The 20,635-nt window shown below is 37.0% G+C and overlaps 5 protein-coding genes and 1 long non-coding RNA gene across 15 annotated transcripts; 2 read left to right on the forward strand and 4 right to left on the reverse strand.

Moving 5' to 3' along the window:
* The first annotated feature begins 217 nt into the window (after positions 1-217).
* LOC116432979 (uncharacterized) lies at positions 218-3,718 on the forward strand. Of its 7 annotated transcripts, none has more exons than XR_013001448.1 (7): positions 218-319; positions 1,248-1,318; positions 1,414-1,594; positions 1,824-1,969; positions 2,517-2,661; positions 3,370-3,474; positions 3,547-3,688. It is a non-coding gene; the product is annotated as an uncharacterized LOC116432979 (long non-coding RNA). The 7 variants fall into 7 exon arrangements; XR_013001447.1 differs by lacking the exon at positions 218-319 and adding an exon at positions 1,063-1,174; XR_013001446.1 differs by lacking the exon at positions 218-319 and having other exon boundaries at positions 1,179-1,318; positions 1,414-1,654.
* On the reverse strand, positions 1,799-3,518 carry LOC143176907 (uncharacterized). The gene is made up of 3 exons (XM_076374399.1): positions 2,962-3,518; positions 2,731-2,805; positions 1,799-1,943 (listed from the first exon to the last, which is right to left on the reverse strand). The coding sequence occupies exons 1-3, from the start codon at positions 3,233-3,235 to the stop codon at positions 1,837-1,839; spliced, it is 456 nt and encodes a 151-aa protein (XP_076230514.1). The 5' UTR covers positions 3,236-3,518; the 3' UTR covers positions 1,799-1,836.
* Positions 3,719-4,340: 622 nt separating the features above from the next.
* LOC143176906 (TAR DNA-binding protein 43-like) lies at positions 4,341-9,473 on the reverse strand. The gene has a single exon (XM_076374393.1). The coding sequence runs from the start codon at positions 9,471-9,473 to the stop codon at positions 8,628-8,630; it is 846 nt and encodes a 281-aa protein (XP_076230508.1). The 3' UTR covers positions 4,341-8,627.
* An 88-nt stretch (positions 9,474-9,561) lies between these two features.
* On the reverse strand, positions 9,562-17,236 carry LOC116432976 (uncharacterized). 3 transcript variants are annotated; one of them, XM_031990523.2, is made up of 5 exons: positions 16,832-17,235; positions 15,113-15,282; positions 14,879-15,019; positions 11,672-12,357; positions 9,562-11,608 (listed from the first exon to the last, which is right to left on the reverse strand). In XM_031990523.2, exons 1-5 carry the CDS (start codon positions 17,067-17,069, stop codon positions 11,368-11,370), a joined length of 1,476 nt encoding a protein of 491 aa, XP_031846383.2. In that variant the 5' UTR covers positions 17,070-17,235; the 3' UTR covers positions 9,562-11,367. The 3 variants fall into 3 exon arrangements, with proteins under 3 accessions (XP_031846383.2, XP_031846382.2, XP_031846380.2); XM_031990522.2 differs by having other exon boundaries at positions 9,562-12,357; positions 15,113-15,240; positions 16,832-17,236; XM_031990520.2 differs by having other exon boundaries at positions 9,562-12,357.
* Positions 17,237-18,068: 832 nt separating this feature from the next.
* Positions 18,069-19,232, reverse strand: slv (sugar transporter SWEET1). 2 transcript variants are annotated; one of them, XM_031990689.2, is made up of 4 exons: positions 19,082-19,232; positions 18,835-18,912; positions 18,454-18,736; positions 18,069-18,372 (listed from the first exon to the last, which is right to left on the reverse strand). In XM_031990689.2, the coding sequence occupies exons 1-4, from the start codon at positions 19,156-19,158 to the stop codon at positions 18,157-18,159; spliced, it is 654 nt and encodes a 217-aa protein (XP_031846549.1). In that variant the 5' UTR covers positions 19,159-19,232; the 3' UTR covers positions 18,069-18,156. The 2 variants fall into 2 exon arrangements, with proteins under 2 accessions (XP_031846549.1, XP_076230513.1); XM_076374398.1 differs by having other exon boundaries at positions 18,835-18,963.
* A 449-nt stretch (positions 19,233-19,681) lies between these two features.
* On the forward strand, positions 19,682-20,619 carry LOC116433041 (alpha-ketoglutarate-dependent dioxygenase alkB homolog 7, mitochondrial). The gene is made up of 4 exons (XM_076374397.1): positions 19,682-19,933; positions 19,997-20,170; positions 20,235-20,362; positions 20,419-20,619. The coding sequence occupies exons 1-4, from the start codon at positions 19,682-19,684 to the stop codon at positions 20,546-20,548; spliced, it is 684 nt and encodes a 227-aa protein (XP_076230512.1). The 3' UTR covers positions 20,549-20,619.
* The last annotated feature ends 16 nt before the right edge of the window (positions 20,620-20,635 follow it).

Raw genomic sequence — 20,635 nt, forward strand, 5'->3', positions numbered from 1 at the left:
TCCAGTTTTGAACCTCGTTAAGGTGAACAGGTGGTGGGGTAATACTCAGCAGTGAATCAGCTATGCGGCAACGAAATGACGTTCCTCAAACATTTCGCTGCGAACCAGTCCCGGTTTCCGTGCTTTCACCTACTCTAACCTGATCTTCGAATTGTCTTATATCGTCTGCGCTCTATGTGCACAATCATGTCCCGCCAATAACTGTCGATGATCAAAGTACAAAAAATACTTCTCCCAGACGTGGTCTCATTATGTAATCTTACACCGATGAACTTTGATACTATGTTGTCCAAATTAATAAACATGTACATACACAATGGTATGTGTGAGGCCACTCTTACAAATGAAATCTAAATGGGAAAGCTTATAAATATTGTGATTAAGAATTGTTTTTAACGATAGCGCACTACAACAATTTAATTTTTCTTTATCTCTACTCTGAGAATCTTCTTTTTTCCGTTTTTGTCATTTCTCTGTTTAACGTATTCCCGTGAACGATAAGAAGATACATTTGATAAGCGAGTATCTTAGGTTTTTTGCGCAATGAAGAAGCAATTTAAAAGACGAACCAGACTTACGAATATTTTCAAACCATGAAAATATATAAGAGACTTGACCACCTTGTTACGTCGATATATATATTTCATTGCATTATTTTTCCATGGACTTTTTCTTTTTTTTTCTTTTTAGATTACTCGTTTTTAATGCGTCTCTGCAAATTCTCTTTATCAATCAAGCGTGACTGAAGAGGATAGATTAGATCGTTAAATCATTATATTATAAAAATACACGCGATAAATAAAATAATCACACATTTCATACAAACGGTAGAACATTTTTATTAAATAATTATTTAAGCACGTTACACGACAACGTACGAATACTTAAATACGAATGAATCCTTTTGTTATTTACTATATTTGTGCTGACTACTGTCATGTAACGCATTAGGTTTGTAAAGTAATTGTTTTTTTTATTTTCATAAATATTATCTATAATATAAATAATTTATTGAAAATAACTGTTGTTCGCGAAGTCTCCAGCATTTGTTCGGTTTCGTTAATGTATATTCATGGTTATTCAATGATAAATTGAATTACTTTAACATAGTTTATAGTGTAATGATATGCAAATACTTGAAATGGCATTCGAGTAAGATATATGTAAATGAACGGTAAATTATTTATTATCGCTATTATTTCCAACTGATTATAAAACAATTGATTATCACTGGTGTTTATTTTTAGATTATATTTGAAAGTTAAAAGCATCATCGGACACAGCTAGGACACGACCTCTTATCACAGTATCTCAAAAGGTAGATGGCACAAACTATCATTTCATTCGATGGGAATTATGTATACATGTTTGTTGAAGTGTATCATTTTCTTTTATAATACTTTTATATTTCAGAACATTTTACAACTATACAAATATCTTTTAAAAAATAATCTAGTGCACCTTTGACACACACACCCAGTATATCAGCAGAAGATTAATATTTCCTCGTGTTATCATTAGGCGAGCAATATAAGTCAAACGTGAAATGACTCATTATTATTTCTCCAACATCAGATTAGTTGTTACTATCCAAGTAAGTTCCGGTTTGCCTACTACTGCCACGAGGCTCATCTAGAAATAAGAATCGATTAAGGTTTGTTAAGAGAACATTAAAGAACCAGAATGTACAAATGATATACAAATGATATGCTTACAGGAAAAAAAAGACACAAACCTTCTTAGATCACCTTTTTTACACTCTCCATAAATTTTGCATTATTTATTCATCGTTAATGTCCGTGCACGTTCTTCTGTGTCTACAGAGTTTTATTGGAGTCAGTTTCTTATTACCGAATGCCTGTTCTTCTGACTGTTAACTGCAACCATTGGCATACAAATAACCAATCCACTTGAGCTTAGAGATTGCATTTCAGTCAACTGAGCTGTTGAACAGAATGATATGTAATTAGTAAGTAATTCAATGGGAATGCAATTCCATAATTTGTTTCTTCTGATTCAGTAAGAAAACGGATCTTACAAGTAACAAATGTTTTTTTCTTTTCCAGGTATATGTATTTGTAGTATACTTTTCCAATTGTTTTTTTCTTTTTTCTTTTGTTTTTTTAATGATCTACTATATTTGGTTTTGCGTTAACTTGCTAATTAAATACGTGCAACGTGAGAGCTTGAGTCCACTTCGTACGAAGGATTATTCAATTACCGATCATTAATATTAATTCTTACAAACAGTTACAATATAACTTCCTTGCCTTTTTCCGTTTACTTTGTATAGTAATCACAATTGAATAATACTTCGAGGTGAAATAATTAAAAGCAATTTAATTTCAGTTAATAGCGGGATGAATGAGCGATTAATGAATCGTAATGAACAATTTCCATTAGATAAACAGAGTCAACTTAGCAACAGCAAAAACGTATCACTCTAGTTGACCGATCTCAACAATGATCGAGGGATGAAGCAACATTTTATTTGATTTTTTTTTCTTTTTTTTTAGGTTTCTTTCGTCTTTAATGATAATTCAATGTTAACGGCCGAATGAAAGAGTTTAAAAAAAAAAAATTGGCAATAGTCGGACGTATGTTGAAGTAGTAGCAGGATCATTAGATATGAAAAGCTGCGTATGCTGTATGACCTGAGGCGTGAGTATATTTGGATTTTGATGACGCAAAACCCATACTATGTAAGAAGTAATTTCAGTTCGTAATCACCTGTTTCGAAGTTCAGTAGACGCTTCCATGCCTCTCCTCTACTTCCAGTCATCATCATAATCATCATCATCCTCATCATCATCATCATCATCATCATCATCATCATCATATTCATATCACCATCATCATCACCATCCTCAACCTCATCCTCAACCTCATCATCAAACTCATCACTATTATTCACCATCAACATCCTCATCTCATCATCTCATCTCATCTCATCTCATCATCTCATCATCATCATCATCATCATCATCATCATCATCATCATCATCATCATCATCACCATCATTATCATCACCATCATTATCATCACCATCATCTCATCATCATCATCATCATCATCATCATCATCATCATCATCATCATCATCATCATCATCATCATCATCATCATCACCATCATCATCATCATCATCATCATCATCATCATCATCATCATCATCATCATCATCATCATCATCATCATTATCGTCACTATCACTGCCACCACTACCATTTATCATAAAGCATCATCACCTTCATTCATCGAATGAATGGTAACCTGTAGTAGGTAACTCACAAATGCTTCCACTCCGTGCGATTCTGAATGTAGACCACTCACACATTCTCTCTCCTCCCTTCCTTGTTCATTTTACAGGGTAGAAAAATGCGTAAAATCGACAAATATCTTGGGGGTGTAGAAGCTGTTTCATGCTATCAATGTTGAGTACTCGGACCGAGCGAAGAGCAACTACATGCAGAGGTATTTAACATCCATCTATCTGTTGCAGTTATCAGATTAACCGGTCACTAATTGGAATGTTCTTCCACGCAGTCTGATTAATATGTTGGAGCTGGGCTACGCGAATGAAGTACTCGAAGAAGAGAATACACATCGGTATGAAGTTTGTGACGGTGAAAGAATATTTCAACCTGAGGATAGTAGTAGGATCTCGATGCACGAAAGGGAAGATCCTACCGACAAATCTAAAGGAAACGTTCATTGAAATCTAGAAGAAACGCGATAATACACACAGAGCTTGAAGTTTCACTAATCAATGTTATTCCAGAGTGTGACAACTGCAACAGGTGACGGTGTATGTTATAGTTTTCGATACGGAATATACTGACTCTGAGATTTACACTTGCGAGCGTGTAAAGAGGTATGTGAGTGGTTTGTTACAACGAGTGAAAGAAAATTTGCTTGACCGTGAACGTCGTTGATACCAAGAGAGTGAGAAATATATATTATTCGTAACGCGTTCGTCCGACAGAAATGAAACTAGCTAGAAGAAAATAAGAGTAAATAGACTGTTATTTCGTGACTCGATCAATATACCATGCGTTACGTCGCGTCGCACGCCGGCAACATCGAAAAAGTGTTAATCGCGTGTAATCACCGACAGAGAGAGAGACAGAGAGAGAGAGAGAGAGAGAGAGAGAGAGAGAGAGAGAGAGAGAGAGAGAGAGAGAGAGAGAGAGAGAGAGAGAGAGAGAGAGAGAGAGAGAGAGAGACTTCTTTATTCTCGAGGTCGTTTGATATTGGTCGAGCCTAGAAGCTGGGCAGCCAACGAAGAGTGACCCAATGAAGGAGTTTAGAAAGTGTAAAATAAACTAATTTCCAGTGTATCAGTTTTTAATCATTCTTGTAATGAACTTATATGTAATAAGAATCAATCTCTGCCACTTATCAAAATTAACATTCTCACAATGACAAAACTTGCTGTTATCAGTCGTGATCACTCGGTATATCTCATTTAAAACGCAATCTCAATTTTAATTCACACAATACGATCTGTCTACACAACAGAGACTCGTTTTTTGTTTCTTTTTCCCTTAACGTTCACGAACGACATTGATGCACCTTACATATATTTACACACTTCATAGATCATTTTCAAATCGTTTCGCAAGGCATTTTTTGAGCAACAGTCATCATCTTCGAAACGCACACGCTGAATCAATCGTCTCACGTATAAGAATTTCATTTCATTAAAATTATACATACATATACATATAGAAGTTTTGCTCTTCACATTCGACAGAAAATGCAATTGCACTGAATGGATATACATATATATACATATATATATATACATATACATATATATACACATATGCACATATACATATATGTATACCGGTTGTTTAAATCTCGGATGAATTGATTATAGATTGTTATTCAACATCAGCGAACGATTTGAAATAGATCGTATAGCTATAATAATGAGCTAGAAACGGTTCTAATGTCTGTTAAAAGTTGTCTTAAACTACAGTCTTTGTATATCGGTTATCATTTACAGCAGGACGTCAATAAATAAACTCGACGCACTTTCCCATCAGTGTTCTCTTTACAGTTATGTATAAACATTCTTGGATCAATAAAGACATATATATTTATATATGTATATAAACGCATGCATGTACAGAGTTCTCGCTTATCCATGTACATACGTATATTTATATAAATATATACATACATAGTATATAATCAGGCATTCCACTAAACGCGACTGTCCCATCCATAAAATATTACTTGTTTTTTTGTTTCACATTGAAATATCGCACACCTCACTATTATTTTACTCGTTCATCATATACTTTTTTTCTGTTTTTTTTTAATATATATATATATATATATATACATATATATATATATATATATATATATATATGTATGTATATATATTTTATATTATCAACATATAGGTTTCTTAATACTTCTTTTTTGCAATCAGATACATACACGCACGCACACATATATATATATATATATATATATATATATATATATATATAAGCTTTTTTCTTGTTTCTTCAATCATTTAAACAGTAAAATCACTTCTCGATTACAACTTTCATGCCTGTAGTTCTGAGACGACCGTTAACAAATACATTCAACCGTCATACATGTACACAGAGAGAGAGAGAGAGAGAGAGAGAGAGAGAGAGAGAGAGAGAGAGAGAGAGAGAGAGAAAGCATGAGCGAAAGAGAGTGAAGAGAGTGAGTGAGAAAAAAAACAGAGTGGAAGGGATGTGGGGGAAGGTGGGGGGAGAGTAGAGTGGGACCGGTGAACTAAAAACAATCCAATTTACAGACATTATAATAGGTGTCCTTACACGTTACACGAAAGCAAGTGGTTCCCTATACATTCGCAATGTGGATGGATGAACAGAGGTTTAGAGAGTTTTCTTGAAACGCAACAGCCCCTCGTCTCCTTTCATTCCAGTAAGAATCACTTCATCAGCATTCACGTATAAAGACTCACACACTTCCGTTGAATGGTCAATAATCAACCCAGCGTGCACAGTTTTTCTACTCATTCGAACAGGAATCGTCAATAGAACTTTTACAATCAATGCAAAAATGTGTAGAACATACAACAGGACGTATTAATGATCCTGTCTCTCCTAAGAATACTTGTCTCTTTCCCCCGGGGGTTTCCATTTTTTTTTTTTACATAACACGTTAACAGTTGGTTTGAAACAACACTTCATCTCCTAGAAGTGATGTATGATTTTCATGCATATTCATAATTTTTTCTTTTTTCAGCTGCAGTTATGTAAAAGGTTATCGGACACCGTTGTGCAACACGTCAATGATATAGAAAAACAACCATGACTCTGTTTGGATCTTTGGAGAATGAATACTGGCACCCTTCAGGGTGAAGGGAACTTATCGTTAACAGTTACACCAGAGATAATGGAAAAATAATTAAGAATGTTCATCCAATATGCCACGATTCACACTCAATTAACAGAAGATCACCAGACGCATCATCTGTATCATCGTACTCGATTGCAAATCACATCTACATATAATTATATGTATATATACATATATGTATGTATGCGTTATATATATATATGGATATATACATATGCATGTATGTATGTATGTATTTCTTTTATCCACGTGAAACTGTTCCATGTGCACACGTCGAAGGAAAAGGATTTACGTTCTTCTCGTTTTCTAAGTTAAGGCGAGATTCCTTTAGCGTTAATGGCATTTTAAATCTCGGGTAGCTGCGATCAATCTGTATGCAACTGCGTCCATACACTCCTGTGCTCTCTTCCATGCATTCCCTGAATGATCCTCTCCACGTAATTCTCCCGCGTTTCCCATTATCTCAGGAAAAGAAACGAGCGAGAAAATGAGAAAATGAGAAAATGAGTGTGTATGAGTGAGTGAGAGATAGAGATAGAGATAGAGATAGATAGATAGATAGATAGATAGATAGATAGATAGATAGATAGATAGATAGATAGAGAGAGAGGGAGAGAGAGAGAGAGAGAGAGAGAGAGAGAGAGAGAGAGAGAGAGAGAGAGAGAGAGAGGGAGAGAGAGAGAGATTTGACACGTTTGTAATAACGATTACAAACCACTGTAAATTTTAAGGAGGACAAATACAAAGAAATGCATACCAGCACAGACTAGTCTTGGTAAAAAAGAAATCCTATTATGCATGGATTTATTTTTATTGCTCGGTCACTTTTACCCTGACTCTCACTCTCACGGTTTGGAAATCTCCAGACCGTCGATGACGATTCATTTAAAACGAGTATGAAACGACTTTCTTTAAAAAAAAAAGAGAGAGAGAGAGAGAGAGAGAGAAAGTGAGAAAAAAAAGGAAATAGAGAAAAGAAATGTAAGAAGAGAAGAAGACGGAACGTTGAAAATTAAATCCGTTGATTTCATGCACGATGACTTGAGGGAGTCGAGAAAACTTTCCCGTGTGATCCGCCGGGATTCGACGAAATTCACGCCCAAATCGGATCGGTAATTATCCTCAATTATACATTGAACACACGTCACGAAACTTTAAATAAAACATAAGCACACGCATGTACTTCGTACTACACAAATCTCGTTCTTATTCTCCATTGACACATACACATTCATTATCATTATCAACATCATCATCATCATCATCATCATCCTCATCATCATCATTATCATCCTCATCCTCATCATAATCATAGTCTATCTATCTATTTATATATGTATATATTTATATATGCACATATGTATATAAATATATATAATATATAAATTATATAATCATATAATCATCAAACATTATCATCATCATCATCATCATATTCATATCACCATCATCATCCTCATCATCATCCCCACCATCCTCATCATCCTCATCACCATAAACATCTCAGTATAGTAATTATTATCTCTTGAGTTGATTTAGACCGCACGCTTGAAAAATGAGATCATACAATTCTAGTGTGCACAGAGGTCAGATGATCGAAGCTATCCGTTCCCTAAACACGTGAATATCCGCAATATATACTACACGTTATCATCACGATAATAAGATAATCGAACAGGGTCAACATTTCCGGGCTACTATTACTGTCTTCGCGCAGGTGGACTTTGTTCTTTTTCTGAGATAGACGGGTGGAAAACGGATATCAGAAATATACATACAGTGCGACGTGCAAAAGATAAAACCTATGCGCCGTCCGTCCTGGTAATTAGTCATGAACGCGGTAATGCAAACTGTTAATTATTCAAATCAACTAAAGGGGCAAAAAAAGAATGGTTTACTGATTGACATAATCTTTTCCGCAGGTGTAGCTTCGCCAGGCTATATACATACATATATATATATAGTCCAGCCTGAGCCTCCATTAACAGAGGTTTCCGTTCATATAATCGTCACAGTCGTCACCCGTCTTCGTCGCCGTCGTCGTCAGTCACCGTCAGTCACCGTCAGTCACCGTCACCGTGGTCATTTCGGAAATCATGGAATTCGTACCTACTACAAAAAAAGAGACGGCATAGATCCTTTACTCGGCAGGCGGTAAACGCGTCAGGATGAAAGGAACGGATTCGCCGGAACGGTTCTCTTCCTCCTGCCCATGGCCATCGACAGACACACCGTGATCATCGCGCAGCTTACTCGTACTTGAGAAAGTTATTCGACTTCTGCTCGCGCTGCCCGGGATGGTTCTGCCAAGCACCTTGGGACGCGTTCGGGTTATTCGGGCCTGGTCCACCTGTTCCGGGATTGCCTGTATTACCATCACCGCCACCCTGATTCATCCAACTGAGAAAGCCAGAGTTGCCACTGTTACCAATGCTGTTGTTGCCGGACGGCTGTTGACCAGGTGGGCCAGGCTGGTTCGAATATCCCTGATCGTTCCCGGGCGTCTGGAGGTTACCGATCAGGCCCCAAGATGCTTGGTTCAGCGCGGCGACCAGCGCTGGGTTCACCGGCAACGCGGACAGATTCAGCCCGGCCATCGCCAGCGAATTCGACATACTGCCGCCGCCCCCGCCTCCGTTATTCTGCCCGGTAATGCCCAACGCCTGGAGGTTCGGCATGTCCAGGTTGCCGCGGTTCCCTGGATTGTTCCATCCGTTCGGGCCCATATTGTTACCTGAGTGACCGACGTATCTGGCGACCTGATAGTTCCCCTGCACGTTATTCTCGGCGGGCCCCGGTGCGCCGCGGCGCATGTTCGAGTTCACTTGGTTATTGAAATTCTTATTGTTCCCCTCGGACTTGGGCGCGGCGTTCGACACGTGTACCGACACCCCCTTTATTATGTGATCCTCGCCGCACAGGGACTGCGCTACCTCCGGATCTAAGAAAGTAACAAACGAAAATGCACGGAATGGTTTCGGGATGAACACGTCCGTCACTTCGCCGTATTTGGAGAAATAGTCGCGCAGATCGTCAGCGGTTAGGTCTTCTGTACAGCGTCCCACGAATACCTTGCAGGGTACTTGCTGAATCATTCCCTCCTACGCACAAACGCACAATCAATCAATCATGTACAACAGATTTTCACATTGAGTTGTTTTTTGTTTTGTTTTTTTTAGTTTGTTTTGTTTTATTTTTTTTTTGGTTTTTTTTCTGTATGTATGTTTGTTTGTACTTTTTTGTATTTTTTTTTAGCTTTTTCAATTTCTTTCGGTTAAAACTCGGTTTCTTTTCTCTGTTGGCTTTTCGTCTGGTAAAACTTGCGTATAGTGCATGCTTTCTCTGTACTGCATGAGGTGTGTACGCGTCGCGGCTTGCCACCGGTCCGATTCGTTAGGAAAAAGGATGCCGGTCTTTTCGGTCGACCGGTTGACCAGGGGAACCCCGATCGGGACTTTCAACTGCGTGTATTTTATTTATTTTTAGTTCTTCCTCGTCTCCCGCGCGAGACGTATCGTTCAATGAGAAGTGTCGTAATGATCCGCGGTGGAAATTATATTGGTCTGTCTGTCTGTGTTACGAAACGAGTCGGTTCGAACAATTTTCTACTCGTCACCCGGTACATGTCTGCAGTTGAAAAATCCCCTGGTCAACGGGTACATCGTTAACGCGACTCATCATCGTTCAGTCGATGGCTCGAGAAAATTCTATTGTTTTCTTTCTGTTCTTTTTGTTTTTGTTTTAGGTTTCTTTCAACGAGGGAATATTTGTGAAACTGTAAGCTGCACTAATGTCAAGTTTTATAGAAAATTCTTGGATACGCAAATGGTCTAAGTTATTCGATCTCGGAAAAATAATGGTTTCTCGGCTGGTCAAATTTACAAGTTGATTCCAGTGGAATATACACATTGTATATATGTACACACACACACACACCAACACACGCAGGTATATATGCGAGAATCTGCGACCCCGTATATGTACATGCGTGTATACATATACATATGTATATACATACATACATATATATAAAACAACACTTAAGCACTATGGCCTCTTGAAATCCATGCACAAAAGTCTATACAGTGTCCGTGTTCTCTTTTTATATTCGATGTAAAATCTCATGCTATATATTATATTACATTATCTTAGTATTGGATATAAGCACATGTAATTGATGAAAGATGTAGACAGTTATTCGAGGCTATTTCTAATATCAGACATTACGTTACTTGCTTTCTTTTTTTTTCTCTTTTTATATTGGCATATATGTATGCTATGATTTTTATTAACAGAAATCACGAGTCAATGGGAATACACTTTCTACCCCGTCTCGATCCGACGAAAAAAAAGAGGAAACGATCTCGAGAAGAGACAAACACGATTCCATCAATGTCAATTGTCAAGGGCTATCCCGTTCTCGGTCCAAGAGAGCGCGATACAATTTCTACGAACCAGCGTGCAAACAAGACACCCGCGACGAGCCAACGCTCGACTATGCTCCAAATCTCCGCATTCCTTTCCTAAATAAACCACGAGTTGAATCACGAGCAATTTCACACGGTACCAGAGAGAAGAAGAAGAAGAAGAAGCAGAAACAGTTATTCATCGTTTCCCACGAGTTACAATCTCCTCGCGTTACAATATTTATCAAGTTACACCTATATCGGACAATATTCGTCTTGCATAAATTATCTAGCGTGTTAGCGTTGCTTTCAAGTCATTCAGAGTCGTCGGTCATCGTTGACAGACAACGGCGCTTAACGTGTCAACTTGGAAATAATCGTCATCGGTGCCTCGACACGCGCCACCGAAGCGTCCTCGGTAAAATCTACCTCCGCTCGACACGCCGGTACATAGAGAATTGCCGCACGCTCCCGAGACCGGTTCGACCAAAGTCTGATCCCCGAATCACCGGCGCGCGATAATAGCCGACGTCTATTCCCATCGCGTCGTGACTCGTTTATTTACGGATAGTAACAAGACTCATCAGTATCTTGACGTGTCCGAGACGTGATGATCCCTCGACGGACGGTGCTTGTAATAACGATCGTAGTAGTTCTCCTTAGCTGGGTATCTTGCTGTGTCCACGAACCTGGCCTCCACTTCCTTGCCGTCCGGTGGGTACCTGGCTTCCACTTCTCTATTATCAACCGCGTATCTACCGTCCGGTTCTCTACCATCGACGACCGCGTATCTTCTCTCCGCTTCGCGGTTGTCCACAGGGTATCTACAATCAGCCTCTCTACCGTCATTCGGTATTCGATTATCCCCGTGCCTTGTGTCTGCGTACCGGAGGTCCAACGGGTACCGGCAGTCTGCGGACGCGTACCGGCCATCCCCTTCGTAATAGTTACGGTCGTAACCGTAATTGTACCTAGTCTTCTCCGTGTAGTCTGGGTTCTCCATGACTGGATAGACGGCGGCGCGTCCCTCGTAATTCGGGTATCTTGGGTATTCAGCGTCGGTGGGGTAACTAGGGGGCGGATTCGCAGGCGCGCCAGCTGCAGCGTGCTGCGGCTGCTGTTGTTGCGGCTGCTGCTGTTGCTGCTGCTGCTGCTGTTGTTGCTGCAGCTGTTGTTGCTGCTGCTGCTGCTGCTGCTGCTGTTGTTGTTGCTGCTGCTGCTGCTGCTGCTGCTGCTGCTGCTGCTGCACCATGTAATTCCGTGTGTCGTACCCGGGGTCCTCGTACGACGGGTAACTTGGTTTCTCGTACGCGTTGTAATTCTGCCCCTCGTACTTGTACTTATTGTTATCGTCGTACGGATAGTTGGCCGGGTACGACGGGTAATGGGTCGTTTTATAATCGTACTCCGAATCATACCTAGGCGGGTTAGCCGGCTCGGATGCATTTAAGTTGATATACGGTTTCGCCACTGGTACCCGTCGACTATTCGGCGTATGAACCGGTATAGGCCGGTAGCATTCATTGTGCTTGCTCGTATCATACTGACGAGCCATCATTAAGCCATCAATATTCTGCAACCAGATACACCAGCCCTCGACAATCACATACAATTTTTATCTATAATCAGTTGATTGTTTTGATATACACACATATACGCCACTCTCGCACACCCGTAGACATACGTTTTCTCTTCTCTCCTCAGGACACTTCTCCTTTCAGTTGAGACTTTCTGCTTGTGCCATATCATTTCACATACCAGACACGTGTAACGTATTGCAAAATGGGATAATAGCATTGATAGCCTTCTTCGTTGTCATTGGTATTCTTGGAGATGCGAACGGAGGAGGGGGGTTCCACTGTAAAAGTCATGTGGCGCAGAAGGGTTTATAATGCAACGGTGAGAATTTGTTGTGCATGGGAGGTTTTCAGAGGTGTCGCTGAGGTTGTTCCTGTTTCTTTGATACTATTCTATATTCGATGATATATATGTATACATGTATATATAGAGTAACATGGAAAGGCAAGGGGAACTGACTCTTGGATCTGTGAAAACCTTCGGTGCATGATCAAATGATTACCTTTACAGTATAGAACCCTTGACGTGTCACACACAGGCTTTTACAATCGTTTCGAATCTCGGTGAATAACAGGGACCAGCAAGGCGATCAATGTTATTATACCAAGTGTATCTCAGTATCATATCCTTCCTCCCTTCCTGAAGTGAACGTATATATTCTAATCTGCACCGATTATCTGACCGAAACACGATGCATCTTTATTCATCCACGGACCCGTGCACTATATATCTCGTCTCATACTTGACAATACGTGACAAACGTTTGTGGAACCGACTCTCACTGCTAGCGAATGATTCTACTCTCGTCTTACTCTCGTGTCTCCTCTAACCGGTCGGGCGGGTCTAATTACTGTGCGAAACTCCAACCGCGAATTGTGTGTGTATATATATATATATATATGTATATGTATATGTATATGTATGTATATATATATATATATATGTATATATATGTATGTATATATATATATATATATATATATATATATATATATATATGTATATATATGTATACCCGTTCCGTTCGCAAAATTCAGAACTTCAAACGCTTCAACTGTGACAATATACGTAACTGTTTTGCACACCGCAATTGAATGAAATGTTTCTTTCTTCCTTACTTCCTTCCTTCAAATTGCACACACCGTCACGCAAACCATACCCATTACAATGCTCGTCGCCTCGGGATTAGAAATATACATATTTCGAATACTTGCCGGGCTCGAAACTCACTCCCATTAGTTCAGTTACATACTTCTCTTTTTTTTCTATTTTTTTTTCTTTTTCTTTTCTGTTTTGATAATGGAAAAAATTGAGATATTTGCCTAATTATTTCAGAGTTAATAGCGCGACCACCACACGGCTGGGCATCTCTAGCAAGCTAACAGTTGGATTTGTATTACATTAAATTTTCTATGAAAACTCGCATGCGACCGAGACCCGAAAATCCTATCGAACACCTTTCTCTATTTGGTCAGAGTTGTCGTTTAAGCCTCCACGTGAAACTGGGTATGTATTCGTAAAGTCCATTCGTATCTATTTTAAGGTTCTGACAGTGGTAACTCTCGTAGCATACTTTGAAAAATTCCACACAATTTAATGACACCAAACATACCATGTTATTTACAAGATCACGCAGACACACTTTCTTTGAGATACCTTCCTTTTCATCATACAACACTCATATAAAACATTCACGCACATTTATCACTCGTCCTTTATAAATTTACCACTTAAAGCGACTACACATTCATCTATTTATACCACAATGTACGTTCTCAAGAAATATTTAATGATGTTTAGAGATTATAAGCGGAAATTAATTGTCGTCTCGTCTTGTGCAATGATTCAAAATAGAAAAAGAATTTCTAAAGCAAAGTATTATTCACGTTTGTGCCATAGTCACACTTCTCAATTGTTCTTTTCTTCCTTATAATTCGCACTATCGTTTTATAGTTCAACTAGTCTCCTATTGCATGCATCTTAAACCTGTATATAACTATGTATCATTTATGGAAGTAACATTCCTTAAATAGAAAATTCAATTATTCGGTAAAAACAATTTCTTCTTTACTCTACCGGCAGCATTAAATTGAGTAAACTAATTGTTCACAGTCTTTCAAATATGTAGAACACCTTTTTACATATTATATATTATCGATAATTTGATTATACTCATTTAATTTACCCAAGATAATAGGAAATTCATAATAGTTTCTTAAAAGTAATGTATAAAAGTATGCAATGGTTTGCTAAAAATATATAAATAGTCAAAATTGCTTGGACAATGCATTTTAACGATGCATGAGAAGTTATGTACAGGTCTATAACTTGCATATAAATGTTGAGAATATATATATATATATATATATATATATATATATATATATATATATATAGACATATATATATGTATCTCGATATTAAATAATTAATTAATTACTTAAACACTTTTGAACTACTTGTACATTTCTGAGGAAACAATGAATTTTTGATATTGAACATATTGATGCTCTTACCTTACTGTTGGGAACCTTGACGTCGCACCATCTACCGTCTATCATATGTCGCTGAGCGAGACATCTCAATTGGGACTCATAACTTCCAAATCTAATAAATCCAAATCCCTTGCTCTGTCCAGATTTCGCATCTTTCTTTACCTACACCAACATTTATGGGTAGTTAATAATACATTTGATAAAACAGAAAACAAAAAAAAACGATTTCTTTATAATTGAAAACAGTAGACTCACCTGAGCCATGAGTACTTCTCCAAATGTTTCAAAATACTCTCGTAAATTCTGCTCGGTAGTTTTCCATGGTAAACCAAGTACGATCAAGTCTGTGCAACGCAACTTTGTTTCCATTCTTTTAGTCTTAGCTGTGGAATTTTCCAAATTGTCATCAGATTTACGTTTGTTCTCTGAAAAGATATAAGTGTTCATGTCTACTAATTTTTTTTTCATTTACTAGAACCTCTTCCAAAATTTGAATCTTACACAAAATTCTATATGTATATTTAGTATATAGAAAAGAAATGTAACTGCTATAAAAATAATAGTAATTAAAAAAAAAAGAGGAATATGGAAATCCAGTACAAATAATTATTACTCAAAAAGTATAATAATAAAAAAAACTTGTGTATCAGTGTATAAGTGTACATGTATGTATGTGTTCTATAAATATATATTAACATATATATATATACATATATACATACATACATATATATATATATATATATCAGTTTAGTCGTATTAAACACTCAAGATCAAAGCTATTTATATGTATGTTTAAATTTGCTGAGATGCAAATAAGCTTCATTCATTATTAATAGACATTTGTATAAATATGTACATAAAGATACTATTATAATTATACACTTAAAGCGTCATTAGATAAATTTCATCTTAATCTGTGTCTACTGATTATTGGTATTAGAAAATTTCATGTAACATTAACATGTGCTTATGTTAATCTCGTTTAATAAAAAATAATTTGATTACACGTGGATCTTGAAGTATCATCATTTGAGATCCCACGGTAGAAAACAGCCAATTTTGGAAGCAGGACTCTGCATTTTCCATGTGAACGAATTTGAATGAAATAAATGAAAAAAAAATTATTTAACAAACAATACACACGAGGATCACATTGTTATAAACACAAACACATGTACTGGACTTCTAAAACATAATTAATGAACCAATCAAGACCAATTACCGATATAAATAAAATAAAATCTCCGTGAACAGAGAAGTAGAGACAGTAGAAATAAAACAAAAAGAAAAGAAAAGAAAAGAAAAGAAAAGAAAAGGCAAAAAGAAAGGAAATATCTTCGCTTAAAGTTGTTCGTATAAATTTCAACATAGATTCTACAGAAACTGAAACTCTTGTTTCCATATAAATTAAAAAACACCTACCTTACGAACGCATAAAATCTGAAATCTGTATATTAATCCTAGCAATAACTTATCTGTCGCAACAGATTCTGTATAAATGAAAAGTGAATTTAAATCTGTCCTCTCGCAGACCATCATTTAATATTCTACGTTACTGTTCTCAATACGTATACCAAATAACTCCTTCTGTGGCCATAAGTACAAATTTTATTTAAACATTTGCCGCGGGTGGTATTATAATAAAAGAAATAAGTACGGCAGTTGGTCTTACAGTAGTATTAGTACCAGTATATCAGGGTAAAGAGTAAGAGTAAGGGCTAGAGGGCTAGAAAGAGACAGACACACATGACATATATGCAGACGTATGGATGCATGCAGCAGGGAAAGAAAGAGAGAGGGGACAGGGAAAGAGAGAGACAGAAAGAGGTGGAGAGAGAGGGGACAGGGAAAGAGAGAGACAGAAAAAGATAGAGAGAGGGGACAGGGAAAAACTGTGAGAGAGAGAGAGAGAGAGAGAGACCTTAGGGAGGGGGGCATGAAAGTAGTATGGATTTATAGTAAAATAAGCACCTTTCGGAAAGACACAAAAGTAAACTGCTTTGCCCCATCCATTTTCAGGCGGATGAAGACGTCCGTCAACGAGACGGATACCGCGCATCGTCCGTGATTCCGGATTGCGGTATTTCAGGCCGCACGTTCCGGGAAACTGGGCGGTCACGGTGGTCAATAAGAGTGTGGTATCATCTTCCGTCGGCAGTTCTATCGGCTCGTCGCCCTCGTCCTCGGCAACCTGGATATATGACGACATTTTCTCTTCCAAGCGTACGGTCTGATTCTTTCCCGAAGAAAGAAGAATTAAAAATCTGTACAACACAACAAACACACACGCTCTCTCGGTCGTCTCGCAGCCAGTCACGCAACACCGCACCTCTTTCTCCTCGGGCAGCCAACAGTGCTACCAATCACGCCCGTTCCCAGCGCTTTTCAGGCGTTTCCGGTATGCCTTTTGTCCCTGAAAGACGCTCGCTTGACTTCCGCCGAGAGAATTATTTCGTTGATAATTAAAAAGATCGAATAGATATTCGCTTCGACGGTGTACGAATTGAATGGAATATTTTTCTTTAAGCACACGGTACACGTTAACGAAATTTCGCCGCCTTCTTTGATCGTTATCGGAGAGAAACGAGGAGGTAATACGCTGGTCAAATGTATTACTGGTTCTTCGAATTAACGTGTGTTTTGTAATGTTTGTTTATAAGGAAACGTACTCAAGCATGTTGGAAAAATTAAATGGTATTTTGTTGAGAAATCATTGATCTGTTTGTAGGCTAATGTTCGTGAAAGTCAAGGGGTTCGGCTTGGGAAAAACGGGGTGATTTTATCTTTGTCTTTATTGGTTAGCACGCGTCTGTTACTCTTTCTTTTAAAAAAAACTTGTTGGATCGAACGATGAGACGGTAGAAATAGAAATGAGACGTTAAGGAGACCGCGAAGGTATAAAATTACAGAGCGATATTGTATTCGAATTAATTAATGTGTATAGAAATTATCGTGGAAATACAGAAATCAATGAAACAGCATGTCTTTTATGAATAAAATCATTTTTACATGGTAATTGTTATTATATTGGTGAAAATAACATGTTGCTTAATGTTAATCTATTTCAAATTGTAAATCAATATTTTCATTTAATACTAGGGAATTTTATGGCTTATATAAAAGTCCCTAGTACGACTCAGCGCCACTTCGTGGTAAAACTTGAAACTAGTTTTGGCGCGAAAAGAAATCCATCTCAAAAGTATTAACATTAATGTCAAAAATATATTTTTCTATTAGAGTACAAATCATATTACATTCGTGTTGGATATATCGTCGAAGATGTTACAGAGAATATATTATATTAAGTGTGCTTCTGTGATTTGATTATTCTTGTAGATTACAAAGAAACAAAGTTGAAATGCAGATAACACGCAGCCTAGAAAGTTTGGTATTTGAATAAAACGATCATTAAGAAGGCAACCATACGTGAACCACTGAGAGGAAACTACTAATGAAGCCATTATAATGGGAAAGGGTAAACTTTCTGTACTTTTTACCTTTATTACATGTGCCTGGAAAATATTATGTGTATTCGATTACTTGTCTCAGATCATTAACTTTCACTTAAATAATAATTTAAAGCAAAAACTTACCATCATCATTAAAGGTGATGCAAAAAATAACACTGTTACCGTACAACTCAGAAAACCAACATATTTCGCAGCCAGTAACTTGTCTTCTTCGTAAAAGCTATAAAAGTATACAGCCGCGAGAAAACAAGTTGCTATTATCATCTCTTTTATAATTTTAAATCTTTTTACACTGTATAAAATGTACACATAAACGTATGATGCTTGAAGTACCGCTCCAAAAATATTTACTAACAATATAAATTGATCTTCGATAAGCATACCGTATCTCATCCATAAGACACATCTGAAATATTATGTGTGAGTAAATCAGCTTAGAATTTCTTTGATTTTTCTAACATATACATCTAGAGTGAATAAATATATTATTAGATTGATACTTACGATGTGTAACATGTTATAAATGCCAAGGCTGAGCTATTTCCTGTTGACCCATTTTTCATGATCTTTTTACACACCAGCCTAAAAAATATACCTAACATTTTCTAGCCATAGTTAAAAAGTACAGCTTGTCTGTATATAATAAATAAGTAAATAAATAATTGTATTAAGCGGATACAGATATATTTGTTCTGAACTTTGGAAATTTATTTAAAACGAATCAAATATGCAGATGCATCTTCTTACTTACACGCCGGCTAAAAATTGTAAAGCCGTGCAAATTGAGGCTGTTGTAGCTAATGCATCTTTAACCGCTGTCGAAATCATGGTTCAAATTGTACATAGCAGTTCCATAGATTACCATTCGTAATTCGAATTCATAGGTTTAATGTGCAATTTACACGTTCGAGTAATCAAGTTTTCTAATGAAAGAATGTCTCTGGACGATAAAGCCTTACGCCAACTGAAAGTAAATGCAATAATGCATGTGACGCGCACAATTCGATCGACATTAAATCCTTCACCGATATTGACCCAGTTTCCAAACATATTCTTTATAACGATACGTATACCGGATTTTGTTAATAAAAGACATGATTTTTACAATTTTGTTCTTAAGACCTAAAAGTAATCACCACGTTAGGACCGTATCCATTCATCTTAGTTCCTTATAAGTATTTATAGTACTTATTTATCTTTGGTTGGTACTTCCTTCAAATAAATCATACATTTATTATGAATATACGGATAACAAAATAAATATAATTACATATTACGTTAGCATCAATTTTAGATTTATCTTACTTGCAGTGTACATAACCTCTCCTGGACAAAAGATAGTGGAACCAACATGAAACTCCGGATTCACGTGTTGACCAGCCTTTTCATTAAAGCTCCAAGCTCATATAATTTTAGGTATTATTCACGAACAACTAACTTAAGTAACGAACATGATCAAAATTTAGAAAATTGGAGAGAACAGCTGCATAATACAATGCAAATTATACCAAATTTTATTTCCATCAATGAGGAGCAGTCTTTAATGGAAGAGATTGAGCCTTATATGAAAAGACTTCGATACGAAGAGGCACACTGGGATGATGTTAGTATGTTACTACCTTATTAAGCTCCTATAATATTTCATCCATTTTTTAATTGATTGTAGGCAATACATGCTTATAGAGAAACAGAAAGAAAGCAGTGGAATGAAAATAATTCAAAAATAATAAACAGAATCCGTGAAAAAGCTTTCCATAAGGATATGCTTCAACTGCCACTCATACATATTTTGGATTTAGCAGCTGAAGGATGGATTAAACCACATGTTGACAGTATTAGGGTACATAATTTATGTGCCTTAGTGTTATGCATAAGGAAAGCCTAACATTTTGCTTATTTTCTAGTTTTGTGGAGAAATTATTGCTGGCTTGAGTTTACTGAGCGATAGTGTAATGCGATTAACAATGGTTGGGTATGAAAAAACACACAAAGATGATTTTCTACTCCCACAGAGATCCCTATATATAATGAGGTATAACAATTTGATTTTTATTATAAATCTTTTTATTATATATTATTATTTTACAGTGGCACAGCCAGGTACAATTACAATCATGAAATTTTGAAGAATGAAGAATCTTATTTTAAAGGTCAACGTATTCAAAAAAATAGGCGGATTTCTATAATATGCAGATGTCAACCAAACAGTGATAATTAATTTATTTAATATAGTAGATTGCTTTGTAAATGCTTTGTACATAATAATTATAAGAAGAGTCTAATTATTCACTCGGGATATTTATAT

Source organism: Nomia melanderi, chromosome 2 (genome assembly GCF_051020985.1).
Source record: "Nomia melanderi isolate GNS246 chromosome 2, iyNomMela1, whole genome shotgun sequence".
NCBI classification, from domain to species: Eukaryota; Metazoa; Arthropoda; class Insecta; order Hymenoptera; family Halictidae; genus Nomia; species Nomia melanderi.